The 19,720-nt window shown below is 39.7% G+C and overlaps 1 protein-coding gene across 28 annotated transcripts in view; it reads left to right on the top strand.

Annotated features, from left to right (window-relative positions):
• The window catches only part of LOC148424444 (uncharacterized), a 196,112-nt gene that overhangs the window by 91,686 nt on the left and 84,706 nt on the right, over positions 1 to 19,720 (top strand). For 6 of the 28 annotated variants that reach the window (XR_015865486.1, XR_015865488.1, XM_088413982.1 and 3 more), the window contains exon 9: positions 11,648 to 11,767. The exons of 21 other annotated variants lie outside the window; for them this stretch is intronic. Coding sequence is in view for 4 of the 7 variants with exons in the window: in XM_088413982.1 (XP_088270108.1) it covers positions 11,648 to 11,767 (120 nt within the window). In the remaining 3 variants the exon portion in view is untranslated. Of the gene's footprint in view, positions 1 to 9,010; positions 9,180 to 11,647; positions 11,768 to 19,720 lie in introns of those variants that run through there. One more of the 28 variants, XR_015865489.1, reaches the window with a different exon arrangement.

The raw sequence follows: 19,720 nt of genomic DNA, 5'->3' as shown, positions 1-19,720 counted from the left end.
ATCTAAACCACTTATAATGTATCCCTGCTGATTGCTTGCAACTGATATTTCCTAAAACCTTTTATTGGCTGTCTCAAGTATTGTGCCTGGTCCAGTTGATGGTCATATTTACCATAAATATAAGATGTACAAAAGTTATTTATACCACACCGACAAAGAGATGAAGTGAGTTGTGTTATTTTAATCCCCAGTGCGATCGTAACAATACATTTTGTTTCTGACCATTAAAACTAGAGAGCTGCAGTTTATGCACACTTTTTTTTCCACACCCAAAAAGAAAAAGGCTGGATTTGTTTCATTAATACCCACCTTGAACATGCAGGAGTTTGGTCTTGGTCTTTGGTTGTACATGCGTCATCTGCCAAGATCAATGACAGAACGACACTTTCAACCTCCGCTTTTGGAGGTTATGCTAACACAACCGTGGTAAAGTAAAAATACAAACACTATGATAAATGAGCAGTGTGAAAGATTTGATGTGACCTTAATGGATTTGTGTAAAATATTTGAAAGGATAAATGGGAAAGGGCTTACTATCCCAACTTGGTTCTCCATTAAGTTTGACCCAAAGTCCTGTTTATGCTGAATTCTATCATTAACGTTATTGCAAAAAGTTCTGATGCTCTGACGGCTTTAAAAACCTTGTAGTTAGGTTACGCACTTTTAAAAGAGCATGCAGTAAAAACTGAGAACTTGTCAGTTAAAGTCTTTCTGTTAAAGTGAAAATATTCATGAAGTGGATTTTACAACAGCGGTATGTTCCTTGGTGGAAGTAAACAGAAGATCAATAGGGGGCAGTGGTGATAAAATTTCCACACAAAACCAAAGCTTGTCAAATAGCTTGAGAGACGCATGCTGTCAGAAGAGAGACCCGAAGGTCAAAGCCTGCTAATCCTCACGTATATATTTCCCCTAATTAATCCTGATTAGCACTTAGCTTCCTTGGAATAAAGTGGCACTTCCTAATTAATCAACCCTGCAATTTCTACAAGTGCTCCACTGTTGCCGGCATGTGCCGGTGCCTCCTCAGGCCTCCTCCATGTGCCGGTCCTGGGCGGCAGCCTCTTGTCAGTTAGTGGCGTGTGGTCCCGCTCGGCACCGGTTAACTGCTAAACGCCCGGGTCACACCTGCACTCTTTTATGGGATCTGGCAAAACAGTGGGGGGGTACGCAGTGCAGGGGAGGGAGGGAATGTTTTGGTCTATGAGTGTGGACAAACCTTAACACTAGTTCTAAAGGGCCTAACTTGAAGGCCGGAGAGTAGTTGGCAACCTGAAAGCGATTCGGAAACGTCTCTAAGTGTGTCACAAAGTCCGATTTTAGATCAAGTGTAAGCCTCAAGACAGAAAAATACCATTTTCCAAACCAAAAAAATTGAGAACGTTTCTTCTTCTCAACACTTCTCACTTTATTAACAATTTGTACGGATAGAGAGCAAAAACAAAGTTCAACATGGAGCTGCATATGGCCGAAATTATTTTCGCAGAATCTATAGGATGCCTTAGGATTGTTTTTGTTGTCGCTGTTTTTGTCGTTGTTATTGAAGACTTTGAGGCAAACATCAAATTTCTAGATCTTGGCTGACATCTGAAGAAAAAAAGACTCAATAACCAATCAGATGGCTGTTTTGATCATCTGAAAGTGTGTGTTTTGAATTTTGTTTGAAGGAAGACGTTACGTTTTCGGACTAAAAACATAAATTTACTCAGTCCAATTCATGAAAAATTGTGAGTCCAATGGCGGAGTCCAAGACAAGTCTCAGTCAAATGCCAAGGACTCTGAGTTGACCGAGTGAACAAATGACCATTTCAAGTCTGGACTGAGTCCAGAGTCCAAGTCTGAGCCCAGGCATGGACTTCTAAAGATGGGTTTCTAAGGTGCTGCGGTAAATGAAAACATTCACATTTTTGCTGAGATTCTTCAGAGAATGAAGACTGAGATCTTCACTCAAGTGCAGGATCTCCTCAATCTCATGGCAATGTCCCTTCATCGCTATGAAACATCTTCATCAGCAAGCCAGGCCCCTAACTCTGAACTAAGCATCCGAACGACTACCCTGAGTCCTAGCCATAGCTGGGATTGGTCGAGGACCTGGCTAAACCCTTACACTAAGACTAACCCTAAAACTAACGCCATCCTCTTTCTATATATTAGGGTGGCTAAACAGCAGCCCTAACACTGTCCTTTACACTAGTTTTCTACCTAACCGTAAGAACTGCCAATGGTCTAAATCCAATGAGATGTTTTTAGGTGAGAGGCAGATAAACATATTGCCGACCCCAACCTTTTTTTTCCGGGTCAGCAGCACCTCCCGGCCAAGCAATTTACAGACCCGACCGTAATGAACTCCGGTCTCCGGCTGTATCGCTCTCATTTGAGAGGGTCCAACCCTGGAAGATGGGATCCTGTGAAGCAATGATTGTTTCCACGATGAGGCGAGAAGACTAGCCGAGACCCCGCTCGTGGATCTCCCTCCCACGGATTCTCTCCGACAAGAACAACGGAAAAGAGAGAGAGAGAAAAAAGAAAACAATAGCCCGCTGTCGTCCGTCGGCTGATGCGCCTTTGATCAGCCAAATGAAGGCTGCTGGCATTTCTCATGGAGGGGAGATTGCTTATCGATCTATATCAAAATATTCATGCTAATCCCGGGCGGCGGAGACTTATTTTCAAGAAGGGCTCGGCAATCAGAGCTGCCGCGCTGTCTGGACCAATTCTCCCGGCCGGGAAGTCTAATCAGCCTTGGGTCCTGCAGTCAAATGCACTTTGTCGTTTAAATTTGGACCCCTGACATTGATGGAGGAGTCCTGAGAAAGGTGTTGACAAACCAAATTGTTTGTTCCAGCACTATTTTGCCAGAGATCAAGTCCAGAGTAATGCACAGTGAATTTGTTCATTACTAGCTGGGGGGGGCCGGCCAGTGTAAGGGCCACCCGCTTGCTACTGTAGCTCGACTACCGTTTCAGGATTAAAGTGAGGCGCTGGATCCGTTGTGCTTGAAGACGTTCGGGAAACGGTCTGCTGGTTGAACACCTTTTACCTTGTCCGTGGGAGACATTTATTGGTCCTTTTTAAAAAAATTGCACAAAATTCACTCCCAAAACAGTTTTTTTTTTTTTTTTCATAATCGAGTCCAGGAATAAAATTAATCCCTTTTATGGAGGCCTCGACATGCCAGAAATCTCAGCAGTTTGTGCGTATGTTAGGGCAGCAGCTTGCAGTTATTTTGATAAATAAATAATCTGTTCACGATCATGTCGCTTAATCAACAATTCGGATAATGTTGCTCTTTATTGAAAAACGGCACACTATTTCAATTTAACAGTGTAGAAATGAAAGTATGTATGATTCAGTTACTGTTTCATTCGTAACTTCAGGAAAAGACAAAACTGTTGATTGTATTCCAAGATTAAAGGTTTTATGTCCATTCCGGCGAAGAAAATACATTTTTGGAGGCCTCAACTTGCCAAAAATTTTACTTGTTATTGCAAGTGTTTGTGTATTAGGGTTGCTACTAACAGCTATTTTGGTCACACAGCTATTTTGTTGATTAATAAACAATTTAGATTTTTCAAAATGTGTCATTGTTTAAAATTGACGTTGTAGGAAATAAGCACATTATTAGTAAACATGACTCAGTTACAGAAAATAGCAAAAAGGTTGATTATATTCCATATCAAATGTTTTATTTTGATTCCAAACTGCGATGATGAGTCTTTTTTTCATGGATAAGTAGAGGAAAATATTTTGCGATGAGAAGAAATTCCCAACATTTGAACAATTTTAAATGAAAAAAGCTATGTAAATTATTAGTCAATCAGAAATCATGACTGAACAATAAAAATTTCAGATGTAGTCCCATTAAATAAAGTCAGAACTTACAACACTTAAAATGTTCCACGTTTTCATGAACGCATCCCCTGCATAGACCATAAAGAATGAATGAAAAATCCCTTGCATACCATAAGTCTTTGCGGAGGTGTGCGTTTGTTGTGTGTGTTCGGGCAAAGCTTCCTTGATCGCAGATTAAGTTTCCTGACTTCCTGCGGCATAAAAAAGCTCCTCCTTCCTCTGTCCAGTGACGCAGGGCCTTCTCTTCTAAAGCTGTCCCGATACGTTAATACTGTCATGCAATTATTGTGCGAAGAAATCTGCAAAGAAAAAGCATTGCCAGGGCCGGGAGATTATCCTGCTGGAGGGTTCGAAGGGCTAATGTGTTGCCATATGGCCCAGATTGGAATGGGCGGGGTCAATCATACATCAAGTATTAGTGTCAGGTGGGGATTAATGCCGAATGTTCCGACTGTACTTCACCTGTCTTCGGTTACCGTTGAGACACGTCTAGAGATGTTTTACAGTATTGGCACCCACCCAATTGTTTTCAAATTCAAAATTCATTGCATTCATGAGGGGGGAGGGGGACGACCCGAAATTCAAGGAGAACATAGGTGTGAAGTTTTATTACAGTCGCACGACAAAAATGGTTTGGTTCTGGTTGTCCTTCCAAAACAAAAGCATTTATTTGCAAATGTTTTAACGTGCGTCAACTTGTGTCGTCAGGCAAGTCTGCATTTTGGAAGAATGCAGATCTAATAGAATATTTACTGGTGAAATTCCTAGGGTTTGGAATTTTAAATATAAAGTTTCCAAATGGTCAGTTAATTACAATAATGAATGAATTAATTTGGTTGTCAATTACTTAATCAATTGTTGAAGCTTTAATAACGAGTGATACTGAGGTTGAGTTTGTTCTAGTGCTGTCAAAATTAGTTGATTAATGGACATGATTTATTATCAAATTAATTAATAACTTTCTCAATCGAGTAATCGTTTGCAGCTATTGTTTCACGTAAAACTGACCAAATGGATCAGCTTGAAAGATGATATAAATCTGAATAATATTTTCTTTTATTCAAAATAAGACCTTTGCAAACATCTGCTTTTACTTTGAAAATTGATGACTGGATCAGTAGCTCGGTTTCAAAAAAATCCTTCTTGCGTCACATTGCTTAATTATTGTTAATTTGTTGGTTTTCTACCATACTAAATAAAAAATAATTGGTTATTAAACTTGGGAAAAATGGTTTTGCACTACATTTTACTGCATAACAGAGTGTTATAAAATTTGGGAATTGGGGAAAAATGGTGTTGCGATACATTTTAATGCATAACAGAATGTTATAAAACTTTTCATTGTAAAAATATATTGCTAACTGAAATGCAAAGGTAAAAATTGAAGAGTTGGCGATGAAGTTGTTTTATTTTTTTCATCACCCCAAAATAAAAACTCGTGGTTTATGCGCTGTATAAGGCGTACCGAATTATAAGGCGCACCGTCAGCTTTTGAGAAAATGTACGGGTTTTCGGTGCGCCTTATAGTGCGAATAATACGGTAATAATCAACATGAGCGTGTGTGTGAATGATGTCGGATATTGTTGGCAAATCAAGTTAAAATCCTTTGATTTTTTTTTTTTTTATGTGGTCCTTGGAGGAAAAAAAAATGGTGTAAGATGGAAAAACCATTTTAAAAAAAAACCCACAAGGCAGAATCCCGGGTGCCTATAAGCAGAACTGTATATGCGTAAATGAAACAAAGCACAAGTCCCACATTTTGATCTTCATGAAGCTTTCATGGAAAACGGCCGCTTTTTACAACGCTGTTGTTTCAGAAGCGGGGCGATTAGCGAGATTATTGTTGTAGGACCATACATCCTGCGCGGAGGTGATTTACCCGCACACTTAGGCCCCCGATGCGAACGCTACACTCGTAATCAAGATGTATTTTTTCTCTGATATTCACTTTATATGGATTATTATTCATCCGATATATCCAGCCTAAAAAAAGATGCCGTAATTTGTCGGCAAGCGGGGCGGCATCGCGCATAACCGTATATTATTTGATTATTGCCACTGTTAAAAGCATCTTAGCGCCTCCCGTGTCGCTTTATAAGGGATGTACATACAGTAATTTTCGGCACAGGCGGTAATTGTTACAGATGTGGGCCTTTTTAGATTTCAACGCTCCTCCCGGTGGGCCTTTTTAAGATTTCAACGCTCCTCTTGTTTTTTTTGTCACCAGGTGCCGCCTTAAGCCAATTTCTGGCCACGGCCGCTGACCCGGATGCCTTGTGCAAGTGATTAGCATCATAATCCCTTTTTGGCTGATTCCAATTGATGGGTTTTGGCCCACTTGACACGAATGGCGGTCTCGGACACGGGTCACCTTGAGATGCGTGAAGTTATGTGTAGGTGCGCGACATGTCAGACGGCAGGAAGTGAAGCGCAGGTGTTGCCGCTGCCTGTCACCTTGTGAACAAACCGCAGTTGTTGGCAGCGGCGTCGACACGGGAGGAGGCGGGGCTGATTCATGCGCGAGCGGCGGCGCATGGCAGATGGATGCACTTCTTCATATGTGTAAATAGTTGCAGCGAGCTATTAACATACCTCCATGCAGATGGCAGGGTGTAATAAAGTACAGGCGATAAAAGGGGGGGTGCTGACGCCGAGCTGATGTTTGTTCATTTTTTTACATACAGTACAATATGTTCCCCCGGCACCAAGGGCACAATAACCGGTGTGGGGCGGAGGGCGCTTTCGGGGCGATTGTTGTTCCTGAATAGTAAACAGTTTTGATGTTGCAGTAAAAGCAGTTTGGCATCGCACCTCCAATCGTGCATTCCGACTATTTTATTTCTCCTCGCAACCTTCTATAAAACGCTACGCTGATGAAGGCATGATTCCGACACAATTCAAATTAAATTGGAATACGGATAAAAACTGAAATGACAGCCTCAAGAAGCGATGTCCTTTTTGTCAACACGAATCCTCAAAAGTGAATGCTCAACGCAACGTTAAGGGGCCACCCGCTTGCTACTGTAGGTCGAATTTGTAATACATACAGTGCATACGCTGTCAGCGATAAACCAATCAGAGAACATAAGCTAATGCACAGAGTACGTACACTGGTAGTGATACGATCAGAGAACATTACGCAATTAATGCAGTTCATATACTGGCAATGACAAACCAAACAGAATATGTATTACATATTACATGTAAAGTACGTATGCCGGCAGCGATAAATGAATCAAATAACATTAAATAATACGTACAGTATGTATGCTGGCAGTAATAACCCAATCAGAGAACATTATGTATTATGTACAGTAGGTACGCTGTCACCAATCTGAGAATATTTTGTAATTCATGCACTATGCACGCTGGAAGTGATAAACCAATCAGAGAGCATTATGTAATATGTGCATTCCTAACACTGGCAGTTACAAATCAATCAGAGAACATTACAGATTTCGTTCAGCGTGTAAAAAGCATATCATACAGAATGTACTAAGCATATCACTTAGAACGATAACCAATCAGATAACATTACGTATTACATGGCCTCACCTCACATTGCGCAATTCCTCTCTGTGTTGAAGCTTATGATTGGCTATTAACTGTCTGCCACTTCACACCTCCAATCAAATGTTTTCCAATATTTTTGAGATGCAAAATTATTCCTTACTGACAGACACCGAAATGCGTGCGATGCATTTTTAATTATTCTCATTGCAAACAGTGCTTCCATTCTATAACCATAATCCCCAAATACTTTAATATCCCTTCAAACACTCTGATGCTCTTCACCCTGGCGTGTCTTTCAACCCACAGCTGGTTCCCCTCCAACTACATGACCACCCCCCGCCACACACACACACACACACACACACACACACACACCTTCTATTGACTCCACAGCCTGGAGGAAGAGGATGAATTCCCCCCCACCCCCAGACTGAGAGTGAAAATGTCGGGTGTTAAAAGAGGGAGTGTGTAGTGAGAACAAAATAAAGGGGAGTTGCGTCAATGGCGTCAGCATCCAGATGCGCCTTCAACCCAAGTGTTTATTTGCATTGGCGGAGCCCAAGGACTTGTCGCCTGTCTCTGCTGCTGCTAGTTGCTGACTGCTGTCAGCAAACGCGGCGAAAGTAGTCACACACAGTACTTGACTGTAAGTACACACAAAAAAAGTTTGTACGGTTAAAACGGACTAACTCAACCTGTACTTAGGTCAAAAGTCTAAATTACTTTGGAGTTCTTGTGAGGAGAGATTATAGAGCACCCACAGGAAGTATGTGAAGCCGTGTTAACAAAGTTTAAGTTTTGTTTTTAAACAGGCACAAATGTCGGAATTAATATCATTAAATAAAAAATGGTATTAATAGCTTCCTTTGATCCTATGAATATTTTCTTGTTTTGAACAAAACTAGCAAATTTCACCCTTCAATTTTTCTTATTATCTTCTCATAGAAACAATTCTCAAAATATCTTACCTTATAGGTTTGGCTCTTTTTCCCCGGTGTATAGTCAAGCAACTTTTTAAAGTAAAACTTTGTAAATGTCCATTTTTGTCTTTTTGCCATTGACTCTACTCTAAGTTTGTTAAAAAGTTAAGCCTATAGCAAATATATAAAAACAGTGAAATTATTGGCTTAGTAAAATTTAGATTTCAAATAATCTCAATTTTTTTTCACTAAACCAGGTTTATGTCCTGGATATTAGTTTTGAGTTGTTGGCAAAAATATATAATCCTTAGTAACCATGCGCATTATCAACTAATCACTTATTTTAATACACTATGATTCATCCAATCGCAGGGTGCGTTGAATTTGAGGCCTTCTAGCTGGCCCTAGTGTCGCCAACTCGTAATCTGATTGCAACTCTCACAAATTACCTATATGTGCCCATTCACTTACAGTGCACAGATGCCTGCACTGTTGATTGTGAAGACCTCGAGCAGATTTCATACAGCCTGGCAACACAAGTTAGCTGAAATCTGATTGGACAAAAACTCTAGCCTAACACTAATGACTCGAAGAGAACAGAACAGAATATGAAAAATAAATAACCATATATATATATATATATATATATATATATATATATATATATATATATATATATATATATATATGCATATGTTTGTGTTTGTGTGTGCGTATACATCAGTATTCCACCACCGGCTGTCATGAGTGGTCTCAGGTGGGCAGCGGGTGTACGAGGAGGCCAGGTGAAAGCAGGGCCGGCGGCAGACGAGCACAGGAGCCAGCGCTCGCTCAGCCCAAATGAAGGTTGACAGTGGCGCGAGAGCCATTGATCCGCCGGTCAGAGGAGCCCCGCGGCGGTAAGCTAATGTGCTGAGAAAAGAAACATCAGGGAGGGAGAGACGGCGCTGGTCGCATCAAACGCGCCTTGCCAGGATGTCGATACAGAGTTTGATGTTGATGCTCAGTCCATATATTAACAGCCATTATGGACATTGCATGCTTAGGTACTTGCAATTTTGGTCTAGGTGTGACAAAATGACCTCCGAGCTTCAACACACTTGTCCTCTGGGTGGCGATAATGGCCTCTTCTGAGAATGTTTTTTTTTTTTTTTTGCGCTTATGAATAAAAAGTGATTTAAGCACAAAATAGACATGATACCTGTGGAATTGTGGAAGGTTGCTGATTTTTTTTTTTGTTCTTTTTTGCATCAAAAATAACATGGGTTAAGTACCATGTACATAAATATTCATCAAACATAAACCATGATTTTGATTATAGGGGTCCAGATACAACTTTGCTACCATTATTGGAGTCTAGACTACTCTTCAATACTGGTATGGATTTTATACAATATCAACAGGGATGATACATATTTTTATTTATTTATTCATTTTAATGTGAAATGTTAAAGACTTGATCAGGTGATGTTATTCAGTGACTAAAAATGGGTGATTATCGATACCAATCCCAATATTGGAGTTCTTGGACCAGTACGATAACCCCTTAATTTTGATTCCGACCAACGCTCTTAATTTAATCGCGCTGTTCACATTTGTTAAGCACAGGACTATATTCCAATCTTTAAGCTCTTCGCGGAGAAAAAAAGGCCATTAAATGTGTAACAGTGCTGACGATACATTTCTGCTGAGCGCCGAGTCCAAGATGCATAGATTCAGTGGAGGCCAGCATGTCAGCACAAAACATGGTTATATAATTCTGATTAGCACGCATCAATATGGACAACTGCCTCCTGCGGCCCATCTGGCTCTACACTATTCATCTGCTCCAAGGGGGGGAAAAAATTAAATGAATATATAAAACAATCCTTTGAAATTGCTTTTAAGCTATTAAAATGCACCGCTCGGCCGTTTTGACTATTGAGTCGTGTCCTGAGGATTTGGTGACGTGCCATTGACCGGCGTAACCCGAGTCGGGACCGGCCCACCGCCACCCCGACTCACCCTGGACGTTGAGCTGATTGATTGGTGATGCGCTGCTGCGGGGTGGGGGCCAGATGATTGATTGATTGAGGTTGCTTGGGTGACAAACAATGCAGCGCCTGGACCATCAAGGTGCAGCCTTGTCACTGACAATAATCCCTGATTGCCCCACACACCCTCACGTCACAACCCCCTTTCACCCCCAAGCCACGTCTCCCTTTACCTCCTTTGGGACTGCACGTACACTCACTCATCTGTGTGTAGTACATACAGTGATGCCTTATTGTGGAAAAGCCAGCATTACATGTATATATAGCAGCGGTTTTCAAACTGGGACCCCGGGAACATCAGGGGTCCGTGAGCCCTTGATCAAGGGTCATATTTTACATAGAGAACACTTTCATTTTACAGTGGACCCCCAGGTTACGACGTCCCTAGTTTATGTTTTTTTTCACGTTACGAGGTTGAATACCAAGGTTTGTTTCCTAAGGGACTAATGTTCGTCCCCATGGCATTTTTCCTGCTTTACGGCATCAACAACAATTACAAAATTCAAACTTGTATGACTGTGTTTCTACGTCACTATAAGTGTCGCGGCATTCATCACTAAGATACTGGTCAGCTATTGATCGGAGTCACGGCATCCCTAAGATGCTGGTCTGCTATTGGTTGCTGCCACAGCGTCTCTAAGATGCTGGTCTGTTATTGGTCGGTGTCACGGTGTCACTAAGTTCCCGATATGATAAACGCTCGATTTCATACAAGTGCTTACGATATCGTATTTTATGTGCATTTTAGTGCTTAATTCAAAGTTACATTGTGATGTTAAAGGGAAGTAAGGGAGAAGAAGATTAAAATCATACATGTGATTGTTGTGTGGATTCCGCCCAGTGCTTCCCTAAACATGTTCTGTTCAGCCTTAGGCCTCGCACGCATATTATTCATATTAGTCAGAAAATTAGTCACCAGGATATCCTGTTGAGATCGCAAAGAGATTATCGGCGGTGCTTCAAATGCTTCCCAGATTGAGGGAGCACTCCACGCGGCCTCCGTTTAAGCTCTTCCACGTCGATCTTCAGGTGCTGATTTACACGAGAGTCGTCTAAATATAATTTTCGTTATAATTTCATTCAGACACACACAGCCCCTTGTATTTTTTTTTCCACGTTTAACTCATTCAAGATTCCTCGTGTTTCCTCAGTGTCTGCCCTGAAGGTCTTCCGCCGGTGCCTGTAGCGGGTCTGCCGCGCACATTTTTAGCCGCACGTTTCCCACCTGGTGGGCATCGGCGGCGAGACTCAAGCCGCAGCTTTATTTGTATGTTTGTTTGCATCCCCTCCTCCAGACAGCTATCGGTAATCTATTTTCCCTTCTTTAGTGGGAGGAAACACAGGCGCGCCAGCGTGCGGCCTCATCGACCCAGCGGCGGGGTTAGCGCATCATCACGCCGGCTCCGATTTGGAGACATACTCGGATGCTCGTCTGATTGCAATTAAAGGTCAGATTGCTTGAATTCTCCCAGAAAGTTTGTTACCGAGTTTATAAACGACACTACCGACGTGACATAATCCATGCTGAGGGGTCTACCGAGAGATTAGTGTTTTATCCTTTGGAGAAAACCTCATTGACAATCTGCAAGCTCCTCAATAATCCATTTCTTTACAGCAAATCAACAAGACTAATTGTTATTTTTCTTTTGGCCAAACATTGACCACTTGAATCCATTGTTGCAGGAGAGATAAGACACAATAAAAGTTAAGCCAACTGCAGTGATAACATTGTTGTTTTTCATGAGACCTTGTTGAAGGACAGCAACCAACACAACATTCAGTCAAGTAAAACGCGAAAAAAAAATATGTATATATATGTATGTATGCATATATATGGTTTTTCTTCTCCAATTGCCCTCTGATTGGCTGGCAACCAGGTAGGGGTGTCCCCGCCCACTGCCTATAGACAGCTAGGATAGGCACTAGCAAGCCAGCGACCCTTCTGAGGATAAGCGGCAGTATTAAATGTGATGTTTATTAAAAGATGGTTTCCTTGCTTCTCTGTCAGGTAGGGTGTTTAGAATATACAATGAGAATAAATGTAAATCATATTTTTGTCACGTTGCCCAATGCATCTTATAGTCAGTGTTACTGCATTATCTGCCAACTTTTTCAAAAGTATTTTGTGACTTTGGGGAAAGGGTTTCTCACGGACATACTGAGCTGGATCAGATTGGAGTATTTTACGCATGCCAGGTCAAGAATTGGCATAGTAGAACTCTAATGAAACACAAAGGTACAATTAAAGTTTTTAGCTCCAGGGCTCGTTTACCTCAAATTTAGCTGCCATGTTAGTGAGAAAAAAACACTTGAGGGTTTTCCTGGTGATGATCCAAGGTCATTATGTTTTGGAAATGAGATAATGTAGTGGTATTAAAATTCTGGAGCCCTGGAGGTTGACAAGATACGATTCACCATTCGGGAAAATCCACAAAATTTCTCATGGCCACCATGGCCCTTCTTACTACGTAGGGAAATTCAGGTATTAGTTGTAGGTCAATGCAGGACTGGCCGATACATTTAAATAATTCAATTGTCATTTTTCAAATCAAAGATTTGAAAATTAGCTACATGTGAAGTTTGCAAAAGTGAGAGAATGTTAGATGGGTGGTTTTCAAAAAATGTTTACAATAGATATACTAACTACTTACTGCACTTATGGCAATTTTTCCTAGTAAAAAAATCCCATTTTTTTCTACTTTACCGAACCTTAACCTAACCCTGATATAAATAAATACCTGGGTTTGAACATCTGGACTTTTACAAAGGTAAAATTACATCTTTAGAATTGAATTAGTTCATTTGTGTATGTTCACTGTATGTTATATGTTATATCTTTCACTCTTTTTTGTTATTTAATATATAATGATACTGCGGACTATGATGTAGTGTTAACTCTTTACTAGCATATCACATAGTCGTAACAAGCGGTACAACACAACCCGAAGCCGTTTTACCCATCATGCATTGCCTTATAAAACTACAGATATCATTACAGGTCAAAATACACAAAATACACCACACTGAAAAATAAAAAAAAGGCTGTTTTTGATGGTAAAATACTGGCACCTTGGTTGCCAGAAAACTACCGATAAATACCGGTATTACATTTTCTGCATTTATGGTAACAAGCTGTATTTTTATTTTTTACTTTAATGTAAAACCCAACAGTATTTTTACCTGCAATGTAAGAAATTGCTATCTTTACAGTAAAATATCAGCAGCTTGTTTGTAGTACCGTTAAATTACAGTGACGCATTTAGTACAATTATGGTAAAAAATTGTACTCTGCTATTTTACGGTAACAAGAGCCATATTTTTTTCCAGTGTAGGTCAGTGCTTCTGCTTATATTTAGGCCAGCAGAGGAGACCTGATTAGTTTCCTTTACCCCTTTTAGTGATCTCTCTGTTTTATGCGTCAGTTCTCCATAATAAAGACGGAACAAGGGCAACTCTAGTCGAGAAATATGGGCCCTTCATGCTGCCAAGTGCTGCAATTACGCCGCGCGATCTCGCGCCGAGGCTTGAACCTCCTTAACCCGCCTCCCGCTCGTACTTGCGCCGCGTGTCACAATTAAGCGGCGAGCCGAACAGATTGCGCGGCGGCAGATCACAAGCGAAGCATATTGCCGTTAGATTAATACGAGGGCCTGCCTGACGAGTGTGAAATATGTTTAACACGCGCATAATTATGACATCTGTTAGCGCCGCGCAAACACACACACACACACACACACACACCGCCTTCCCTTCGCTCTCCGCCGGCCAGGGCCCGGTATTAACTCTGAGGCCCTAACAGGCTTAAGTGTAGTACAGTGTTGTGTTATGATAGCGTGTTTTGTTGAAATATGGCCGGGGGCTGATTAAATTAAAACCCGCAGGATAATCGCAAAGATAATTGAGTTGCAATCCTCGCGCAAAAGAATGAGAAGGAAGAAATAATCAGCGACGGGTTTATTTCTCGGTGATGAGGGACATAAATTCAGCGATCAGATTAAAGAGCGATTAATCAAAGCGCTAAGCCACAATTATAGCCCGGGCGGGAATGACATGCTTGCTTTTTTACTCACGGTTACTCAAGTGGGCCTTGATGTCAGCGCTTATAATAAAAATGTGACAGTGGGGCGTTCGGGACTTGCCAAACATATGGTTTGGTGTCGGTCCATGGGAGGGGATTAGACGTGGCACCCCGCTGTATGGCCGAGCTCGCCGGTCCACCAGACGTATCGACTCACCGCCTAATGCTGTGACCTCCTCGTCCCTCTTGTCTTGTCCTGGTCTGATCTTATTGGATAGTCTAATATATAACAAATATACACACCGAGGGCATTTTGGCTTAATTATGAATGACCACCTTTTATAAACTTTTTACTTAAAAAAAAATATAAACTGAGCTTAACGAAACGAAAATTATTTTCTGCATTAGAAACTTTAGATTTTAGACAAATAAGAGACAAATTTGCCAGCTGAAACCACATTTAAGTCAGTGTGGTTTCTTAAAATGTGATCAGTAGGAACGGCAACTGTTAGGAACATTGCGTCTTCAAAAAACAAAACAATGGAGAGTGCGGAAGTATTATTGTACCTGGTGCTTGGATTTTCCCTGTTGTGAAGTTTTGTATCAACCAGAAGACTATATGTTCGTCAAGTCCATCAAAGGCAGGTTGTTCAAGCCATTCTTTTCCTCTCGTCGTCATCTATCATTGAAGCTGGCTGCTTTCCTTCTGTCTTGGACCAATCAATAGTATTTTTGTCACATGTTTTTACCTAGACTACTTTTTGGCGGTAACCACAAAAAAGAAGCAACAAAAAAGGAGCAAGTAGAGTAGAGCAGGGTTGATTTCGCGGTTGAAACTGGGCTTTTGTCGAGTAGATAACGTCTGTGGGAATAGGGTTAAAATGGGCAGAGTTATGGATGTCACGCCAGCCTATATTGAGCACCTACGCACTGATAGCTAGTGGCTAATTGATGCTAGGCAAAGCTATAATGTAGCCCGAGCCACCTTTAAACACTGGCAACAGATGCTTTATGTCAGTGTCAGCGTAATAAATATTTTTAGGGCCCCAAATTAGCGATTGAACAGGATTTTATAACAATGTTGTGTTGTTTCTATCAGGAGTCGCTCTAGAAACACTCGTCAAGTTGTTACGCCATGACTTTCTAATAGAAAAAAAAAAATGTACCAAGGCATTCATGTCCATGCATTATTTGGTAACCTGATGTTTATTCTGTTTTACTGTCATGCAGTGTGTTAACATTTATTGGTGTAATTGGCTTGACATATTTATTTTTGATTGTATAGTGAGCAAGAAAAAAAAAAATCTGAAACGTTTATTTGAACCCCAATTTCTCCAGGACTTGTTTAAACCCTGATAATAAACAAACCGGTTTATTTGGGGTTCAACTAACTGTTATTTTTGTAATAGATTCATCTGTCAATGAAGTCATTGATTAATCACTGAATCGGAAAAAAAAATTACATGTCCATGCATTTATTAAAAACAGGACATTTATGAAAGATTGTGCACTATTATAACTAAACCAAGATTCAGTTATTTGTATGGTGGTTTACATTTAGGACAAAAGAAATAAATATTTACTGATGAGGCTACAATACCAAGGAATTGGACAATTTTAAATTAGCTCACAACAATAATCTATTAATGGCATAAACTATCATTTGATTATCAAAAATAATAATTGATTGTCGTATCGATTGTTGATTAATCGATTGCTCATTGCGTCTCTAATATCATCTGTGTGAATGAGTACAAATTGAAAAGTATAGATTTCTGCGGCCAAAGACCAGCGTCGGAGGTTAGAGGTCTTTCCGCCCTCACGCACCCAGAGGTTCGTTTTAGAGCTGTGAATTATTTAAAGAGGTCGGTGTAGCGTTACCGCTTGACAACGAAAAAAAAGAGAAAAGGCACATCACCAAGGGCAAAGGGCATGCGTAAGAATCATCCTTAATTAGCGGTCGTCATGGCGAAGGGTTACTGGCCGAGAGAGAAAACAATGAGAGCCATGCGTGTATCGCGCCAACCGATGTGCAACTAATGAAGGTTCTCATTAGCTCAGTGGACAAGGTTAAAAGCGCAATTTCATATCATACAAAATTAGATCGGCGGACGACCACATTTTTGCACTTCTGGAATGGACGCATTTTTGTACATTCTCTTTGCACTATGAGCATGTAATTTATTTAAAACTAGGTTGATTATTATTGCCAGTCAAACAGAGTGAGCTTTTCTCATAAGGTATCATGATTACACCTATATATATATTATATACACATATGTGTGTGTATATATATATATATATATATATATATATATATATATATATATATAAAATCTGTGTGTATTATACCATTCAAAATACATTTTTATACATGTTAAAATATGTTATATATATATATATATATATATATATATATATATATATATATATATATATATATATATATATATATATATAAAATCTGTGTGTATTAGACCATTCAAAATAAATTTTTATACATATTAAAATATGTTTATATATAAATATATATATATATATATATATATATATATATATATATATATATATATATATATATATATATATATATATATATATATATATATATATATAAAATCTGTGTGTATTATACCATTCAAAATAATTTTTTTACGTGTTAAAATATGTTTTTGTTTACAGTTTTTTAAATTATTTTAATGCTTTTAAACAATTGCAGATTTTCTCTATCATTGTATATGATTTATTTTATTTTTTATGTTTTATTCATGTTTTTATTCTTTTATATTACTTTTATAACACATTCAAGTTTTTCTGTATGTTTTATATTGTTTTCTTATTTTTTTTTGAATGTATATAATTCATTTATATTATTAGAATTTACTCGTAATTTTTTTTCACATTTTCAGTAAAACAAAGTTTTTCATCATGCATACATACACATACACACATATTTATAAGACCTAAATGAGTGTTTGTACAGTTTCAATACTTTTTGAAGTGTCCATAATCTGTCAAAGGACTTCCTATTAGTTGAGCAAATGTAAAAAATGAGCGCTGGTTTAAAAAAAAATAAATAAATGCCCGCATCTCCCGATGATTGCAATCTAACAAACCCACGCGAAAGGATGTTATCCACAAATCGACTTTCTGCCTTTTACCCTGGTATCATTATCTCAAGATTGGCTGTGAATTCCAACAATGGTCACTTCAAGTGCCATTTCCTCTTCCTGCATACCAGCTCTCCTTGCACGTGGTTAACATTAAGTGCAACATGGTCATCACTGTCTTGACTCATGTGCTATTTGACTGAGAACACCATTGAAGTTCCAAATTCGCATTTGAAGCTCGCATTATGCTTACCGATTAATTGAAAAAAAAAAAATATTGCTCATTGAGCCGAACTCTCCCGAGATATGCCGACGTCACACGCGAGGACAGTTTGACCATATTTTCCAGTAGGTTCGGTGCTAGAGTTGATAGGTATACCCCCTGAAAACCCCCTATCAGCCCTCCTGGCTGCTGGGAAAGACGGCGATAGCAGCAAATCAGTGTTTGTTCAGCCACTCCACAAATATCCCCTCTTCAGATGGGCCGAGGAAACGGCGCTCAGGCAGCAGTTTTGCAAAATGATTTCTTGGCGACTCTCGTCCTTGACGGCCTTTTTTTTTTTTTTTTGCTAAATGTGCCAATAAATTTCACATGTCCAGCTTTTGTTTTGCTTTCTTTAGGCGTGTAATCTCTGTCTCAAGGCCGCCGACCATTCCGCCTTGAGTGAATGCTCTGTTTTTGCTAAAATTCGTGACAGATGACTGGACAGCATCATTACCGATGCTGTGCTTTAGCGTTACATACTGGATCTGCCTTTGTTGACACAATGCCCAACGCATAACATACTCATAAGTCTACCTTGACGTACACGTTGACGGTATGCTTTTCTGTGACCCGGTCGTTAAGACAGGCGATTTAATTTCCTATTAAATATGAGTTTTATGGTACCAATATTTCTAACCGGGAAGTTTGGAGAGACCGCACCTTACCGACTATTACGGTGGTTTGGTCTGCTCGCTTCTTTTATTGAAAATAATGCTGTAATAACCTCAGCTAACAAAAGGCTTGTAAATTGTGTCGAATGAAATAATAATCATATTTTTTAACTTACCGTTTATAGGACACACCCATACTTTGGCCTTCATTTTTGGGAAAAAAGTATGTCTGATACTTGGGGAATTATGGTCTTCGTTTTTATGATTTTATTGGTTTTGGCCAGTTTTCAATCCGCATGACAGTTCTCGTATCACTTTACAGATTATAATTGCGTAAGGTTGAATGAAACTTTTGTGTGTCTATTTCGCAAGCTTTTGTTGTTCAACCTCCGGTAACATTCGTACCACTGGAAGTCTTGACTTGAGGAATCTGACCCGCCGGTAACCCCGCCTCTTTTCTTATTTTTACAACGCACTCATTGTTGGCCTCTTCCTTTTAAAAAGTCATACGCACGTCGCAGCCAGCTATTAACCTGACGTTTACGGTACTTTTATCCACTCCTGAGTGCTTTGATTCATAACAGTCATGTAAGTACTCATCTCCAGGCAGCCCCCCACCCCACCCCACCCCGCTACACTCCCCACTCCAGTTTGCACTCCTGCCTGTTGCTGTAATATCATATTTTCAGCCTTTGTCTTCTCACAACGAGGAGACATATGCTAGGCCGGGGCCGTAAAAAGCCGCCTTGAAGCTGCGTTATGCTGAATGTGTTTGCGCATGACTAATAGATGATGCATGCACTTAAAGGGCAGACACAAAGCGCTGGCAAGACGCGGCTTTTGTTCCAAAGACAAAAACAGGAAGGAGTCACCTGCATAGTTGAAGCTGACAGGTGGTCTCCGCAACTATGAATGTCTTCTACTTTAATTGACCAGCCGGAAAACAGACAGCGAGACACAAAAGATTTTGTACAGTATACTGTATTTATAACATCGTTGGCCACATAGCTTAAGGTCTAAGTCATGTTTCAATCATTTTGAAAGGAAAAAAAAAAAAAACAAGTGCACAATGGGAACTTTATCAGATCTTTGCATTTACTTCCCTGGACGAACTTTTTTTTTATGCTAAAATGTAAAAATAAAAGTATTGAGTTGTCAAAGTCAATGTGTTAAAAAAAAAAATCACCCAAAAATATTGTAATCTTACCTTGCCGATTATGCTATGTGGTTGACGATATCTTGAATCGGAACTCTGTATAGGTTCTCCGTAGTTCTTTTTTTTGCTAATTTGGCAACAATTATTTTAATAGTTGTGTTTTGACAGCAATATTAATGACTAATTGATTAATTGCATCCGTATTTATTGAAAAAAATGTTTTTATTATTGACCATGCAAA

The sequence above is a fragment of the Hippichthys cyanospilos genome, chromosome 4 (assembly GCF_059441005.1).
Source record: "Hippichthys cyanospilos isolate Australia breed blue-spotted pipefish chromosome 4, RoL_Hcya_1.0, whole genome shotgun sequence".
NCBI lineage: Eukaryota > Metazoa > Chordata > Actinopteri > Syngnathiformes > Syngnathidae > Hippichthys > Hippichthys cyanospilos.
This window is presented reverse-complemented; position numbering and strand designations above follow the sequence as displayed.